Raw genomic sequence first — 17,990 nt, 5'->3', positions numbered from 1 at the left:
CAGCACTGAAACCGCACTCATCGCAGCAACAGACGACATTCGAACTCTACTGGACAATGGAGACACAGTCGCCCTCATCCTCCTTGACCTCTCCGCAGCCTTCGACACAGTCTGTCATAACACCCTCCTACAACGCCTCAGAAACATAGGAATACAAGGTAAAGCACTGGAATGGATCACCTCGTTCCTTACCGGAAGAACTCAGAGAGTCCGCCTTCCACCATTTAAGTCAGAGGCCACTAAAGTCATCTGCGGCGTGCCACAAGGATCCTCACTCAGCCCCACCCTCTTCAACGTATACATGAGCCCCCTCGCAACCATCGCACGCCAACACAACCTCAACATCATCTCCTACGCTGATGACACTCAACTTATCCTCTCACTCACCAAAGACCCGAATACCGCGAAAACCAACCTACATGAAGGGATGAAAGAAGTAGCCGAATGGATGAAGCAAAGCCGTCTGAAGCTGAACTCTGACAAAACAGAAGTCCTTATCTTAGGTACCTCCCCCTCCGCCTGGGACGACTCTTGGTGGCCAGAGGCCCTTGGAAAAGCACCCATCCCAACAAACCACGCACGGAACCTGGGCGTCATCCTGGACTCCACACTCTCGATGAACAGACAAGTCAACGCAGTCTCATCATCCTGCTTCAACATTCTTCGCATGCTCAAAAAAACATTTCGCTGGATCCCCACCGAAACTAGAAAAACGGTCACCCACGCGCTGGTCACAAGCCGCCTGGACTACGGCAACACCCTATACGCCGGTACCACCGCAAAACTTCAGAAAAAACTCCAACGCATCCAGAACGCATCAGCCAGACTCATACTAGACATCCCGCGTAAAGACCACATCTCTAGTCACCTGAAAAACCTCCACTGGCTCCCCGTCAATAAGAGAATAACATTCCGCCTCCTAACCCACGCACACAAAGCTCTCTACGAACTCGGACCCGAATGCCTCAACACACGACTTTCCTTCTACACCCCCTCCCGCCAGCTACGCTCCTCCGACCAAGCCCTTGCTACTGTACCTCGCATCAACAAAACCACCATGGGAGGAAGATCCTTCTCCTACCTGGCAGCTAAAACCTGGAACTCACTTCCCACTCACCTTCGCCTCACTCAAAACCACCTAGCATTCAGAAAGCAACTTAAAACTTGGATTTTCGACAAGTAATTCCCCACCCTTCCTCAAGCGCCTTGAGACCCTCTGGGTATGTAGCGTGCTATATAAATTATTTGACTTGACTTGACTAAGGGTTATACCCTTTCTTAAGCACCGGTTTTATACACCAGTGATCATTGTTTTATGTAGCTGTGTGATTCAATGAACCATTTAGTCTGAACTTATAGACCTTGACCTGGTATTATCATACCATTCATTTCTGTTTTCTAGTTATTATTTCACTGATACATTGATCTTTTTTGGTACACTGTTTCCCCAGCCAGTTTCTATAGTTGCTCCGCATTGTGGCACTGACATTTTCACAGAAGAAACTAACATCTGCACGCCGGAGGGGACTTATATGACGCCACGGACGTCACAATTGGAGTCAACGTCATCACGTAGTCGTACGGATCTGTCTCCCGGCATGCAGAGGTACTGCTGGAAAAAGTCTGGACCCAGTCTGAAACCTGGGGAGAATTAAAAAGTTAGGGAATCTGCGGCTAGATGAATCTATCAGATTGACAACGCTTGTGCCTATAGCCCAGCCGATGGAATCGGTGATGTTCAAGCCACAACAAACAAGCCACGACGAATTGTGAACTTGGCAGCGTCACCATCTTGAATCAACTGAGATAGTACCAGGTGAAGGTCTTCAAACACACCAGGGAGGACTAGTGCCACCAAAACAGCCGGCATTAACAGATCGGAGAGCCAAGCTGGTAGAAGAAAAGGCATGTTTGCTGAATGTTTCCACTCACCTGGGTTCCATATCAGGTGGAGTGGTGAGAAATGTATTGGGATTAGAGTGGCTGCTGGAGGCTTGCACCAATAGGCTTTCTGGTGAGGGGTGTTGCAAAGAAAAGCCTGGTCGTCACGAGCAAGGAGAAGGCACCTAGCAATTTTTTTACTGACTTGGGGGGCTAAGAGCAGAGTTTGGCCCAAGACCCCAATAAGGTATCCATCACTGCTTCATAAAAGGGAAGAAGTTGCTCAGAAGAACTTTGCCCAGTTTGAGGATTTCTGACAGAACATTAGTTTTAATCTCCAAGGCGAGGAGCTGGCTGCCCCTATGCATCATCAGAGACTGCTTGGAAAAAACAATCTGAGTGGGATGACTACAAAAGGAAGAGAGTTCTTCTTTTTTTTAAAAACCCCTCACTCACCAACCTGGTTGGTGACATGCTTCATCATCCGGGTCCACCCTGATAGCCGAGTGCCATCAGGGTGTGCTGCGACACCTGAATTATAGTGGAGCTGGTATTTGTGTGAGAAGTGAACAAAAAAGTGTTTAAAATTGTCCTGTATACTTGTGTGAAAAAGAATTTTATTTGCAAGCTACTGGACAATATTAAAATCAAGTGTGTGGATACAGAAAGGTATATTATGACCAAGTGTATCACTATGTGTAGGGTCTACATGTTTCAACCCGTTAGGTGGAAGTACCGGGTTTTCGTCAGGACCAAAAGGAAGGTGGGTGGTCAGGACACACTAACGTCCTGCCAGGACTCCGTTCACCTTTGTGAATTGATCCCTCACTCTCTCTTTGTTAATCTACTACCCCTATGCATCACCATGGCATAAGAAGCAGATTCCTCTGTGGCTGGTCCAGCGGGAGAAAAACAGACCTGTCTCCAGGGAGGTATATAGACCACTAACCTCCTGTAAGTTCTCATACCTGCTGTCATTGTAGTAGGGCTGAGCGAACTCAACACCCAGGGTCACAGTCATTATACGAATCAGTCCCAAAAAGGAAACGCAAGGAGTTTTGTCAAGAATGTTATAATTCAAGTGGGGGAAGCTGTGCCTCAAGTGGATTTGGGTGCAACATCAGTGGAAGTAAAACCAGCACTGACTCTGCATCAGAGAAGGCAATAAGGGTCGCGTCTTCAGGTGCTGAAATTGGAATATGGGGTCAACAATAAACAAATGCGTCCCTGTGTAACCAAACTAGTGCTCATGTAAAGCACTCTGATACCTTTAGTTCATGCTATATAAAACTCCCGAAAAAATATATATATGTGGGTATGAGCAAGTCCAACAGAGCAAAAGTGTCTGGAGGGTTTGTGGAAGGAGATGCGATTGTTCAGGTAGGCAGGACCTGTGTCGTATAGTGCTTTGAAAGTTTGAGTGAGGACTCTGAATTCCTGCGTTTATGTACTGGGAACCAGTGGAGCTCCCAGAGGGGTGGTATGATGCAGGACCTACAAGAGGAGTCTGGCTGCTAAATTCTGGATGGTCTGTAATCTTCTGGTAAGTTCTTTGCTGCTTCCAGCACAGAGAGTGTTGCTGCAGTCCAGGTTGCATGTGATAAGGTTATGTTTGACGGTCTTCCCTGGGCTTCTAGGTAGCCATTTTTAGATTTTCCTCAGCATTTTCACGTGTGATGATCCAGTTTGCTTGCAATGATCATTCCGAGGTTCCTGCAGTGAGTGCTGGGGTAGGAGAGGAACCAAGGTTGGTCGGCCGGCCACCAGGTTGGACTTCATCCAGTTGTAACTTTAGGCAGGCAGGTGATTAACTTGTTCAGTGTGTTGGGGGTATTATCTAAGAGGGAGAGTATGAGTTGTATGTCATCAATGTAGGAGAGGATGCACAATAAATTGTTAGCAGTGAGTTGCTAATATCCATGAGCAATGTAACTTGATTGAAATAAGGCACTACAGCTGATTAGGATATCAGTGGAACAGAGTTTGATTACATCAACCTGAATGTAAACCCAGCACTGGCAGTGTTGATCGGTAAAACAGAGTTCAATTACATTGGCCTAAAAGGGGATTCATCACTAGCAATAAATCAAGGTTTGTTTGAAGAATGGGTGTTAGTAGAGGCTTGTGGCAGTTACTCGGTAAAGGTTGTAGAAAGGGCAAGTTTCATCAAAGTGGTCAGCTGGTTGCCAAAGGTAAGAACAACACAGGCAAGTAGGTAACTGTCTGTGAATGACAACTGCTCTGTGTCTATGTACATAAGTCCCTTCAGGGCTTATGTAGGCATAGGAGCCTAGTGGTGTTTTGAAACTGGACTTGAAATTGTATGATGTTTACAAGTATTTATGTCAGAAGAGATAGTTCACATTTTGGTTATGGCAGAGTAAGCTTTACCCCAGTGATGATGGAGGTGGTGGTAAAGTTCCCATGATGCTTTCTGAATTAAGAGCTGAGATGGATAATAATGTTACTCATTATCGTGGTGTTGGTGAAAATTATTAGACATCCCAGCATGGCATTTTAAAATTAATTGTTACGAAAAGATTTAAGATGTTTTTCTATTACGGTTGATTGTAGTTTTTGTTCACAGAGAGTTGGCCCTGAAGAAGATTAAATGCTGCGAAATTCATTGGGTATAATAATTTGAATGCTAGATATATAAAGAATACATATTTTACATTTTTGCTAAAAATATTGAACAATGTTTTTGCAATTTGAAAATAAACGTGTGATAGGGATTGATAGTGTAAAAAACTTTAAAAAAGGAAGAAACGATAGACTATAGAGCAGCAATAACAAAGAATATATTGGAATGTTTATTTGAAATCTTTCATCACAAGAAAATTCAGCAATAAGTGTGCATGTTATCTCTTTTTGAAATATACAGGCTAACAATAGAGGATAAAGGACCCCTGCCAGCCTTGCTGGTTTCAGTATCACATAGTGTGATGTTGTCCATGAGAACCTGATCAGCCTCCGTTAGATGGAAGTAGGAATGGTTTCACCGCCAGAAATATGGCACACAACTCCAACAGGTTGATGTGAAGACGGGTCTCCATCAGAGACCAGAGTCCTCTGATCTCCATCTCTCCAACATAACTACAGTATTGCTATTCCATATTTTGTTTCATCCATTTGTTAAGGATACTGTCTCGCATAGAACAAGCCAGGCTTGCATTGTTTAAAACGTTACAATGCTGACTCTTCTCTCTTGACAAACAGGCGAGACCCATCCAATGGCATGTCCATAAAAGAGTATTCACATCCGGAGAGAGGCCAATGAATCACATCAAAGCATACCACCAAAGCACTATGTTAGTGCCAACTGCTCTGTGCAAGCAAACAATATTGTCCAATCTAGAGCGGATGATGTACTTTGCAAAGTTCTGACCATCACTAAATTGGCTTGAAATTCCTCAGGAACTTACGTAAGATCTTATCAACTATGTTTCATAAAGCATGGGTATATGACCTCAACAAGCTGCTGGTACTAACTGATCACAGTGCTAGACTGGACAAGGAAAACATTAACTTCCCCACTGCCTCAATACATTTTGAAACTGTCAAGAGTCGTTGCTGAAAATGAATTGGGGCTCACCATAAAACTTTTAGCTGTAGGTGTTACATCCAAAAAATCAGGGCTGCCTGGCGTTGGCCTCCGGCAACCTGCCTATTTACCAGGTGCCCATAAGAATGTCAGTCGGGGCTCTATTAAATGGAGGTTTGTCCCGATTGCAAACCTTGTGTAACACAATGGCTCTGACTTCCATAGTTGGCAGTTGTAAATCCACCAGCTTTGCTACACTTTTCATTACCACAGCTAAGGATGCACAATCTTCCATTGGCGGTACATAGGTGGAGGGGGACACAACTCCATGTCTAACCCACTGCCCCTTCACATATAAATTTTCATAATCATAGTATTGGGTAAAATAATCTCCCTCATAGCTCCGGATCCACGTATGAAGGCATGGGAAGAAAGGAACTGTTGTTTAACTAGGTCATTGTCACTTCTGGGGTGGAATGAAGTCACTGCTGAGCAACACAGCTCTAATCGTGCAGAGTATGCGGTTAGAAGGATCCATCAGAATAAATGGTTTTACAGGCTCAATGTATTTTGATCTATGGCAAGTGCAGTGAACAGCTTAATCATTTTAAAAGAAAATGTATTCTACCCTTATTCAGATTTAAAAAAAATAAAATCTTGATGTACAGGTGTACATGCTTCATGGACCATGTTAAGTGAGATAAGTGTGAAAGTCACACCCACAAAGTTAAGTTACCAAAGGCCTGGCACTTCACAGTGAACGATCTCGGAGAGAGGCCACAACTGCCCACGACTATGGCTCAAAGTGTTCTATCACATCTATGTGTACCTGAGTGACATTGAAAGAATCTGAAGATTACTTTAAATTAACACATTTTGGTTTGGTCAGTTAGACTCCTTTAAACCAAAAGGAATGAACGAGGTAACCAACTACGAATGATGCCTTACATCTCCACCAAGCAGGGATGCTGAGTTACAAATGAAGGATTATTAAAGGTGTAATGTGGAATTATTTTATTGACACTGTTTGTTTCAACACTATCACTTTACTCATTATCTGAAAGGTAGACCTCTGAGCACTTGTAACTCTGCAGCTACAGACATCTGGTCAAATCATTCTGCACACTTTTCAACAGTCATTCGAATATGGTTGCGATAATAATAATTTCTGTGATAATCATAATAGGTAGAGCGCCACCCGCGCTCTAATAACGGGCCTTTAAATATATTCCAGCCACTGCTTTCGTTTACTATGTGACAAGCTGAGATCCTAATACACTGAACTTTTATAGCTAAAAAAAGGGGGCAAACTATTCAAGTGGTTTCTTAAAAGAAAATATATATGAATTTCGAACTTTTATAAAACATTGTACTTTTGTTCATGGAAACAATTTTTAGGGTTAAGAAGAGGGGTCCCTGAGAATTGGCTTTGGACCAAAGTTCTGTGGCGGAGTCCGACACCTTCATCAACAGCCATTGGCGAGGGTGCAAGTCAATGGACCAATTTCCTGAGTATTCTCCCTGCAGAAGGGTACTAAGCAGGATTGTCCCCTCTCTCACATGATCTTTGCCCTGGCCCTTGAACCACTTGCCGCCTGGTTCCGGGAAGACCCGCTGCTGCAGGGAGTGAGGTGCGATGGAGACTGGGAGAAGCGTATATAGTTTTATGCCGATTACATTATACTGTATCTGACCAACCCAAATCTCTCCATATACAAGGTGCTACATTTCTTTGACTTCTTTGGCAGCTACTCGGAGTCAAAGTCATTAGTCTTCCCGCTAGCGGGAGACAGTGTGAGCCTCCTCTGATCCTGTATGGTGCCTCTGGCGGTGAGGAGTTTTTAATACCCAGAGATCCATTTAACTAGAGACCCCGCTTCATTTTTTAATGAAAATCTCCTGCCGCAGCTGGAGAGATTGAGAGGGGATGCCAAACACTGGAGCACGCTTCCGCTCTCCCTAATGGGTAAACGGCATTATACAAAATAATTACACTCCCACGGTTAATTTATGTACTCCAAAATACGCCATATAGAGTTCCACAGGAGTTTTTCAGAAAAATGGAAAATGAAGTCCATACATTGTGGCAAGGAGGAACACCGTGTATAGCACTCACTATGCTACAGAGAGGGGTTTATGAGGATGGACTGGCAAATCCAGATATTACCAAATATTACTGGGCGATTCACCTGCTCATAGTAAATGATTGGACAGGAACCACCTTATAGAGTGGATAGACAAGCAATGAGATGCAGAGGTCACGAGGCACTCCTCTACCTGATGAATAGAGAGAAAGGAGAGAAAGGGCATCACATCACACACAGACGGTAGTTAGGGTACCGTGGGAGGCCGTGAGATTCCAGAGTTGGAACAGAAGACTTACAAATAAGACATAATTATTGTACAGTGACTGGGAAACATCCTTTACCACGTGGATTTTACTCCGCAAGGCTTTAACAACGCGTCCATTACAACGCAAGTTGTAACCACGACTTGCGCTGGAGGGCGCTAGAGGATTAAGAATAGAATATTTACTATTCCAACACCTTCCCTAGTGTCCACGGGGACTGGTGTTAGAATAGTAAATGATACTATTCTCAATCCGCGCCCCCAACGCAAGTCGTGGTAACGACTTGCGTTGTAAGGGATGCGTTGCTAAAGCACGCGTTGTGACGGTACGCGTCGTACCGTCATACATCCACAGTGACTTGCTCCACGATGTGGGTGCACTGTGGGTCTTGTCAAACCGGGAGCTGTAAGGTATAGAACACATGGGAGATATTTGGTGTCAACAGGCCTATATAACACTTGCAATCCTAAGCCAGGTATTTGAGCTGCAAGAAACAGAAAGGTACAGATACCTCAAGTTGGGGCATGCCCTAAAACAACCAGAGGGGGAGCATTTACCGAAGGCTTCTCCTCTGGAGGACCATATCGTAACCGAACATATCCCCGATAAGGCAATCTCCATTATATATCGGAGATTGGTCAATAATTCACCTAATCCGTTTGTTGCGTTGTGGGAGGCCTGGGTGGAGGACCACTGTGACTTAGAAGATGATGACTGGCAGAAGGCCATTCAAAGCCCACATGAGATTGCAATACGAGCCAGATTTTTCCTGGTCCAGCTTCAAATTCTACCCCGCTCCTATTATTCAAGGACCAGATTAGAAAAATTGGGAGGTCGCCCTCATTGAAGTGTCTACAGGGATGTAGTAGGGAGGGTACGTTTTTTCACATTCTTTGGGAGTGCCCAGACATACAGGCCTACTGGCGAGGGGTCACTGAAGTTAAGTCTCGTGTGCTGGCCTTCGAGATCCCCTTGGATGCGAAATGGCTCTTACTACTGATATTGGGGGAGGAATATTGGCCTAAATATCAGAAGATCTGGTTATTGCTGGCAGCAGAGGTAGCCAAGCTAAACACAGCAAGAGCATGGGTTACTGCATATCCATCCAGATTAATCGACTGGAAGATATATCTTGATTGGTGCTTGAGGGTGGAAATGTTGGTTTCTCAAAAACTGGGAGAAATAATGGGGAGTCGGGAAAACGTACAGGTGGTATTGATAGGGACGGTTAAGCAGATAGAGGGATCTTGATTTTGAATAGGGGGTGAGGGTGGGTAACAGATCTGATCTAATTAATGGGCCGCAATAACGCCCCTACAGTTGTGAATGAGGTTTTGCTTTGAAATATTGTCATTTTCCACCACGTCATGTATGTATTAAGATGTTCAACATGTCCTGATGTAAATTTTTACCGATGAGCATGACTGAAATTAAAACATTTTTTTAAAAAAAGAAAAGGGGTTCCCATGCCCAAAGAGAGACTTCACATCATTTACATAGTACTGGGATGAGGAAAATTTTTACTCAGAGTAATGAAGGTTAATTCTACTTTGATTTGTATATAGCGCTTAATACCGCGCACCTGAATTAATGTATGCTAACAAGAACAAATGTTACACTAATATTACATAACTTTTCAATTTACCAAGCTCAGAAGGTTGGAGCGCTGAGTTAGCCTTGCTGATATTGGAACTCATGCCTGCCGGTCACAGAATATATTTAAATGTGAACATCAAGTCCCTTAGCAAACCCTAAATTGCAATTAAGTAATCTGGCTACGTGCGAACAGCGTCGTCTATCTGACTGTTCCGTTTATTCACCTGACATCTGCTTCTCTGTGGGCTCCAAAAAATATTCTTATGCAACAAAAACAAAGGTCTCGCTGTCTATTTAAAGCAGTGACATCGCCAGGGGAGCCGCCTGCAGAACAGCAAATACCTGGGGAGCAGGAGGTATTTCCTCCCAGTATGAAGCATAAACAAGTGCACCGCTGATTTCATTTTTTCCCCTTCACTTCTCGGTGTTGGCAACGTTTTCACTACGCCCGTTCAGAGAAGAATCACAGATGAGGGTGGGGGTGGAGCAAGGGAGTCTCTTAAAGGGCCGCGGGCTAAGAAGTGTAGCTATGAATTCGTTCCAAGAGGTGTGTCCTATGTAATAAAGGGAGTGGCTTAAAACATGTACACTAAAATCCCATGCCTCCCATAACATGCCACCTCTTCAGTATTTTTGTGCACCTCAGTGAGCTCTCTGGTATTGGATTCAGACATATCACACAAGAACGGATTTCGACCCAAAACTAAGTCAGGCCTGATGGATTTGCCAATGCTTGTTAGCAGTAACAGATACACGAGGAATAACAATTCTTTTGTTGTGAAAAGAGTTGTAGTAAAAATGTCTGAATTCTAAAAATACAAGCCTATGAATAAAACATTAACAAGGTCTGGTTTAATCATACCACCCTCCTCAGCAGTTTATTTGCGATAAAATAACACCCTTTTTCCTGCAACTTCTTTCAGTAATGCTCTACCTAGATCACATGCCATCTCTTTCGTCTTCGGCACCCCTTTTACACTCTCTCCTGCATGTGCCTCCTGGCAGCTCCTTTACTTCACACTCACCTGCAAGCACTGCATTTTGTTTTAATTTCATTGTCAATATTTCGACATCTGTGTACCTTCTTCACACATTTTTCAAAGTATTACAAATTCAAGTGGCACTTGTGACCACTGCTCTGTACAGAGGCCAAGCATTGAATGAGCTTTTAATCATACACTTTATTGACCCACTGACAGAATCTGTGAGAATCTCACTTCGCCTTTAAACTTATCTGCAGAACTCTCAATCGTGGCCCGTTAAAAACACCTACCCACAACCTGACTTCACCCAGAGGCAACTCGTTTCACAGTATGCCCTATACAAGAGTAATATGCTTCATGGAACAGAATACATAGAACAACAAACATCCTGGAAAAAGCAAACACCCTTAGATTAAGTAAAACATCTGAAATATTCAGAGGAATTATCTCGCCGACAACCAACATGGATTACCTGAACGGTTTTTACAATCAATGTTCAAAAGTCGACCAGAGTTTTTGCCTGTAAAGTTAAAGATGTGAACATAGGGCCAGATAGGGACCTGTTTCAATGTCCGTTTTTAGGACTGAGACCTAGTGGGGCTCAACCCACTTAAGTTTATATATGTCAGAGGGGGGACAGAGAAGCACAAGTTACTTACCTTCGGTAACGATATATCAGTAAGAAACATTAGTCACTGCGCTAACGTCATGGCGCCAACGACGCACGCGGAGCCGAACGACGACGCTACCGACGCGCAGGGGTACTGCTGACGAAAAAATTTCCGGATCCAGTCTGACGCCTGGGGGTAATTCTAAGGTAAGGAATCTATCACTACGTGTTTCTTTCAGATAAAACAAGTTACTTACCTGTACACTGTGGTTCTCCAGTATTGATATCTTTCATAGATTCACATGCTTGAATCTTTTCCAACATAATAGTGGGAGTCTCACGGTACTTAGATAAGCAGATCTTCAGAAGTATACTAGAGACCATTAAAAAACGAAAGGAAACTTTAATACCCATCAACATCTTTATGTAGGTCTAAACTTTGACCAATCAGAGACGCGCCCCAGACCTCATCTCCCCATCAGAGCTACATCACTGAACCCTTCTAAGTTTTGTAAACTACCTGAGATCACGTCAGCATTCCTCTTTTTCACGGGTGGCTCCTCCACAATGGCAGTGGAGCACTGCTACCTGCTAAAAAACGAAAAATTAAATGATACAAAAACATTTTATTTCTGCCCGACAGCTGACAACGTTAGTTTTCAGCGGGATGGGGCCAGGTAACCCTATGCGAGGGGCATGGCAGGGGTAGGAGTGGTGGGCACTTTTACGTGTGTGTCAGTTTGACTGGCCAAACAGACATGGGCACTTAGGTTTTTCCAACCCAGCTGTGTTGCGCAGCCGAGAAACACCACAGGCTTCCAGGCATTGTCTGAATGGCAAACCAGGCTGCTCAGACAAATCCCAGCGCTTACCTCATGCATTCTGTCCATCAACTGTTGTTTTGCATTTGGCACCCCGAGTGGGATGGGTATGCTCAGACGTGAGTCCCATGCTCTCCACACCACTGGAGTCAAGCTATCCTGGCTGAAGACGGCTGATAGCCAGAAATCGGCCCTAGGATGCTTGATTCCGGTCCAGGAAAGACATGGCTTGGCAGTTCGGGCTGGACTGGACTGTTCCCATGAGGCACAGGGTCAAGGCTGATTTGCATATGGCCATGTCTGAACTGGGGTGGTGTGGAGTGCAAAAAAACGATGGATCTAGGCCCAGATCTCTGTACTGGGGTGAATGTATGACATTGTTATGCATTCTGTCCATCAACCGTTGTTTTGCTTTTGTTTTTGGAAATAGTATTCCCAGCATGATAGAAACACCTGAATTGGTATCTGGGAGAGTGTGCAGCCAGAGTCGAGGATATGAAGAGAGGAGCAAGGCAGTGGCCGGCGGAGAGGCAGGTAAGTGAAATTTTAATAATTGTAATTATGTTTTCCTTTCCCCCTGCCCCACTCCTAAGCAATGCGAGCAGTCAACACTGCCCTTTTTATAACTAGGGCAAGTATTAGGATAAGGCTAAGGCTCGGTAGCCACCAGGGGTGCCAACAGCAGGGGGCGCTAAGCTATCCCTACAAGGAGTAAAGATGGCCTGTGGAAGGGACTGGGACATGTTACTTGGCTTATGGCAGCAACAAGTCCTGCACCAGCCAAGTGTACTTGGGAAAAGTCCTTAAAAAACCTGAAAAATCACTTAGGTCTGTAGTAGGTTGTTGCATCCCAAGGCACTATGTCATCATTTGGAGGACTAGCCTCTGCTTCCCCTCCTACTTTGATGCTACTGTTGCCAGGTTAGAGGCCCCTTTCTCTCATTTCTCCACTTTCCCTTTGTTTTTCCAATGTGACTCGTCCTTGCCCACTATTTTTTAATGTCATTATCTCCAAACACTCAGGACTTCATGCTAGGACTTTATTTTGTGTCATGTCATGTAATAGAGTACATGGTGTCAGTGCAAGTGGCGGATTATATTTCCATAATAATATACCTAATCAATATTCTGACAACTTATATAAGTTTACTAAGCTGCAATGACCACTGTAAACAAAAACCTCAATTGCATGATTCTTTCAGTTCTGATTATGTCATACCAACTCTTTGATAACTCGTATAAATGTCATTTAAAGCATCTACTGTAAATATAATTTGGAAATGTAATAGGTCTGTGACGCTGTAAAGCTTCCCACAAATATTTTCACTTCAGCTGTCATCCACGTCACAGCTCTTACATACTGGGCGAGTCCTCACACAAGACTAACACAGCAACAGAACTGTGACGAGGGGGCTAGCGCGCTCTGTAATAAAGATTACCAGTAAGTAACTGGGACATTAAGCACCAAATGTTCCACTCCATACTACTGGCAATAAAGACAGATCACATTACTTCATTGTATGAATGGTGCTACATCTGGAAGTGGAACATTATCCAAGATCCATTCACTCTACCTGCGTGTAGCCAGATTTGTGCCAGGGTCATCCATGGGTGCTGAGGACCCTGCTTTGGAGTGGTGCTCTGTAATGATGAGGCCACCTCAGAGAGTGCTTGTTCTACTCGAGAGGCAGCTATCGATGTGGCATGAATAGACCCTACAGAAACAAGAAAGAAGGGTGGAAATACCATCAGCAACAGAAATATCAATCGAAGGCCACAGCAGGTGACTTTTCCATCTGTACCAAAGTCTACCCCCCAAAAAACACAAGATTGTTCAGCGTGAGTTTTGCTTCCTTCATAAAAGGGAGGGGAGGGCCATACCTAACAACTTCAACAATGAATCTCTAAGGAATGGCAATACGTAAAAGAAAAAAAAGTAGCGCCTACCACCAGAAGGCTATGGAAAAAGCAATGTGCTGAGGTAGAAAAGACTTTCCCAAAAATATCCCAGACCAAAACTGCACCATTGGACTTTTCCTAATTGAGCTGAATTCCAACATAGATGAAGGGCTATATAAAGGCTAGAGCATTTAAGTAGGCGACAGAGAGGAGGCTGGAACGTTACACATCAGATATCCCTCTGAGATTCACAGATTCAGCATCTCCATTTTTTTCTTGCATTGATTTACTACATACCATAAGATTTAGAAGTCAAGAAAATCCCTTGTAGCAGTTATAATTTTACGGTTACATTTTTTAACTATGATATCCTCAGGACTCTAGCAACTGGTACCTTCTCAGGATAGTGCAAGATCCACTAAGAAACAATTTTCAATAGTTGTAGCAAAAGGCTCAAAATATATTTGCTTTTCTTTCTAAAAAAGATCATTTTGTTGGTGTGTGAAATTATTGCTTTTTAGCAAGTCTTATTTTTTAAGAAAGGTTTTATTTTGTTAAAGACTGATTTTGTGAAGGCTCTCTTTTCATTATTAAACATTGATTTGCACATTAGTTAATTGTATTTTGTATGAGGAATGTATATTTGTTTACAAAATCATTGATTACAATGATGTAGTTTGGCAAAAAAAAACAACCGGTTTGAAATACACTTTTACTCACATTTACCAGAAAACAGTAACACATTTCCCATTTATTGAGAATGCCATAAAAAACTACACTCCAATGCTACTTCTTTATAAAACAAAAACAGCATTCATAAGCAGGTTTATGTACGTTTTAGATTCAGGGAGGCCAGAACTACAGATATGGTATGAGTGCTCTACGGCATGCATTTGCATTTCAACCTCCAAAGTGAAACTGCTGTAGATTCTCTCACTGTTGAATTCTGCAACCAAGGAAACCAAACTTCACCATAATTTCTAAAAAGTAAATATATGGGATACACACAGAAGTGACTTGCACTGGGTCTGCCTTGAATCATTGTCCATCTGGTCATTGCATAGGATATATATCCTACATAGAACACATCTTTTCTTCATGGTTTCTTTGAAAGGCAACAAAACACTGACAATCAGTACATAGCAAATTAACTACCAAATGTAAACATCTCCATATAAAAATCTGCGTACGTCACTGTCATAGGTCCGAAAAACAAGTCAAGTCAAAAGTGATCCAAGTTCAAGAAGTGGCGTACCTGCAGGTTTGAGCTTGCCACAATCTGTATTTGAGACTTAAATGTGGGGCAGGCACACAGGAAAGAAAATTAGAGCCTTTTCTATATTTCTGCTGTTCAGGAAGGTATACGGATCTTAGATAACCCTAATACACCCATCTTCACAAGGGAGATGACGGGCTCTTCAAAACAATCATATTTTAGCGATTTTCCATGACTGCTTGCACTTTGTAGGATAAGCAACCTTAATCACCTCATATATCTTTCTTTGCTGGTAGTTGCTCAGTACAGGTTTTGTGCTTTTATTAGCTGGTAACATTGTAATGTGATTAGTGCTAGCCTTCCAAGTGCATCGTGGGTACGGAAATTTTGAAGAACAATAAAAGTCACTTCAATTTGCATTCCACAAACCTATGGTGTTGATCAATTTTTAAAGGTACACGTTTAGTGCACAGCAAAACAAAGCAATAAGTCACTTCCTATATTTGGAGGAAAACCTTTCACCCAAAACTAAACTTAATGTCGCTGAAGTTCACCCCATGCCCCATATGATCCCACAGAAAGGATCGCTAGGAGCGTGGAAACATCAGTGAGCTCTTAGAAGTGGCATTTCTACTGGCTTTCAGGTAAAAACTGGAATCAAGAAAGTGTTCTTTTTGAATGTCCAGGTAGAATATCTTTGCATGCAATTAATCTAATTGGAGCTCTTTTAACTAGCCAGGTGTTATCTAGGAAATCTGGTATTGATCCAGCCCTCCTGAACTCAAGTCGGGCACCGCTGCAATATGTAGGATCAACTGGGTCCCCTTTCAGAATGCTGGCTTTAAAAACATATGCCATATTAGGATTCACTGATTACTTGTATCGCTCCACCACCCTCCAAACTGATACCGGTCACCCCTGCAACCATGACCAAATAATAATTCTGTGTACTTGCCAAATACTGCGGTTTTGCCTTTACTAAGAGCTGTAAATAACACGTGTTTCAGGACCCCACTTAATGGTACTTAATTTACAAACCCTGGAAGGAGGAAATGTTGTGATGGTAGGATTGAGATTTGAACTTGTCGCCTGCATGTCACACTAACACATCTGGGGGGAGTCCCCTTGCTTTGTGGTTGTATTGGGAACTCCCCCTTATTTACTGTTTGTACCTAACTCTTCAGATGAATTCTTATTAAAATGCGACTGCTGGACTATCCTTCTCCAGAATGGATTAAATCTGTTTCTGATCTCAAGAAAAGCCTCTAGATTAACATACAATGGATGAGGAGGTTGAAAGAGGAAGAGAGAAAGAGGGGGATTGGGAACTTCATAGCAAGTGAGAGGAACTGCAGTCAAAGCCACAGGTAATAGGGGGGACAATAACCAAGGGACGCACATCTGTTGGAGAAGAGTGATGGGCAACAGGAAAGAAACAGTCAAGAGAGCAGAGCGAAGGGATGATTACGGGACGAGTGAGATTAAGAATGGGAATGAAGCATAGTCAAGGAGAATGATTTAGCAAGAGAAGAGGGACACCTCAAGGAGGGGGGAGAGAGAAGGACAGAGAGGAAGTATACTCAAGGAAGGGGAGAGAGCAAAGTCACCCCGGGAGGAAGGGCCATCAAGCAGAGGGAGGAAGGCTGCCGAGATTAATTTGTAAACAAAAAATAATAATAAATAACTGCTGGGCCTACAGTTTTTTTTATCAGCGCACTTCTGGCGGTGCAGAGAGCTAGGTTTCTGAACACCAAGACTATCGATTTGAATCCTACTCATGAGTCTTTCTTTCACCACTTTACACTTTCTGTTTCTTGCAGGTACATTTTAATCCCTCCTTCCTCTTTATTTCTCCTTTTATATTCTTTTCTCTCCCTTGCTCCTGGTCAAAGTCATATGATGAGAAATAAACATAGTTTCTCTGCTGCCCAACAATAAAGCTAGTGTCCACCACCTGCACAAATTAAGCACTGAGCTGATCCATTAAGTAAAGTAGCATCGCTTCAAATTCAGTCATATGCATCACCATCCAGAATTTCAAACCACGGTTTGGTTTCCGGCTTTGTGGCAATGAATATATCGGTTGTTTGGAGTCCGTGGCTGTTTGAATTATTCTGGCCAACAAAGGCACCCACGGTTTGAATTATTTTGTCCATCGAAGGAAGGACAGGATACGTGCCCTGTAGAATATTGTTAGTGAACTCTGGATCAGATGCAAAACAAAAGAAGACATATTCTGCTACATAGCTGAAGATACTTTAAATATCTCCTTTATTGTATATATCGTTCATTCGCTGGATAACCAATCTCCCAAGAAGTTCTGCCTTAATTTGATCAGTCTTCCTGTTCAGTCAGGTTGAATGGGTATTATTCTTCCATGCAACATGTCAGCTACTTATTGACCCTTGAAGTTAGTAGACCAATGAAAATGAGTCTGGATACATTACTAAAACTGCAGTAGGTTTCCACATAAAGGGGTCATCATAACAACCTATAAGCTTTCTGAGGGATTTGCAAATATTCCTCTAAGTAGATGAAGTGTATTTCAGATATAGAGAAAACCTGTCTAAAAATCGCAGTGATTTTCTAGCATTTGACATACGGACCAAAATGCCAAAGAAAATATCACTGCTTAATATGGGTAGGTACAAATGTCATGAAAATATGAACACCAATGGGGAGACCTAAAACAAAATGGCAGTGAGTTGGCCATGATGTAGGCCTACCTTCTTGAGCCCAAAGAATGTCTCACAGCGTTTAGATGAGCACATAGATCTAACGGTCATCTATGTTGAAAGCACTTGGTAAGTTTCTTTCTCTTTTACCACTGTGACTTAGACTGACACTGGATTATTTTCTTTTTCTCAGACTATCATTGAGAATCGTACAGTGGGCCTTAAATCTCAGTTTTCTTCTGACCAGCAAATGCTGCAAGTAAACATCAGCTCTTAACCAGTTTCTAGACACTAGCAATTTTGAAGAAAATAAAGGGATGCAGGGGTAGATAACAGAAATGTCTCAGGAGCACACAATTTAGGCATGTGGACGAACTGTAGTGTAGTTCCTATATCCCTAATAGGTTCTGCGCAT

The 17,990-nt window shown here is 42.9% G+C and overlaps 1 protein-coding gene across 3 annotated transcripts in view; it reads right to left on the bottom strand.

Moving 5' to 3' along the window:
• TTC7B (tetratricopeptide repeat domain 7B) overlaps positions 1-17,990 on the bottom strand; it is a 1,395,621-nt gene that overhangs the window by 328,812 nt on the left and 1,048,819 nt on the right. For 2 of the 3 annotated variants that reach the window (XM_078660054.1, XM_078660055.1), the window contains one exon: positions 13,360-13,500. In XM_078660054.1, the coding sequence (XP_078516180.1) occupies positions 13,360-13,500 (141 nt within the window). Of the gene's footprint in view, positions 1-13,359; positions 13,501-13,888; positions 13,899-17,990 lie in introns of all 3 variants that reach the window. The other variant, XM_078660056.1, reaches the window with a different exon arrangement.

Source organism: Lissotriton helveticus, chromosome 9 (genome assembly GCF_964261635.1).
Source record: "Lissotriton helveticus chromosome 9, aLisHel1.1, whole genome shotgun sequence".
Classification (NCBI taxonomy): domain Eukaryota; kingdom Metazoa; phylum Chordata; class Amphibia; order Caudata; family Salamandridae; genus Lissotriton; species Lissotriton helveticus.
Note: the sequence above shows the minus strand (reverse complement) of the source record. Positions and strands in the feature narration are given on the sequence as shown.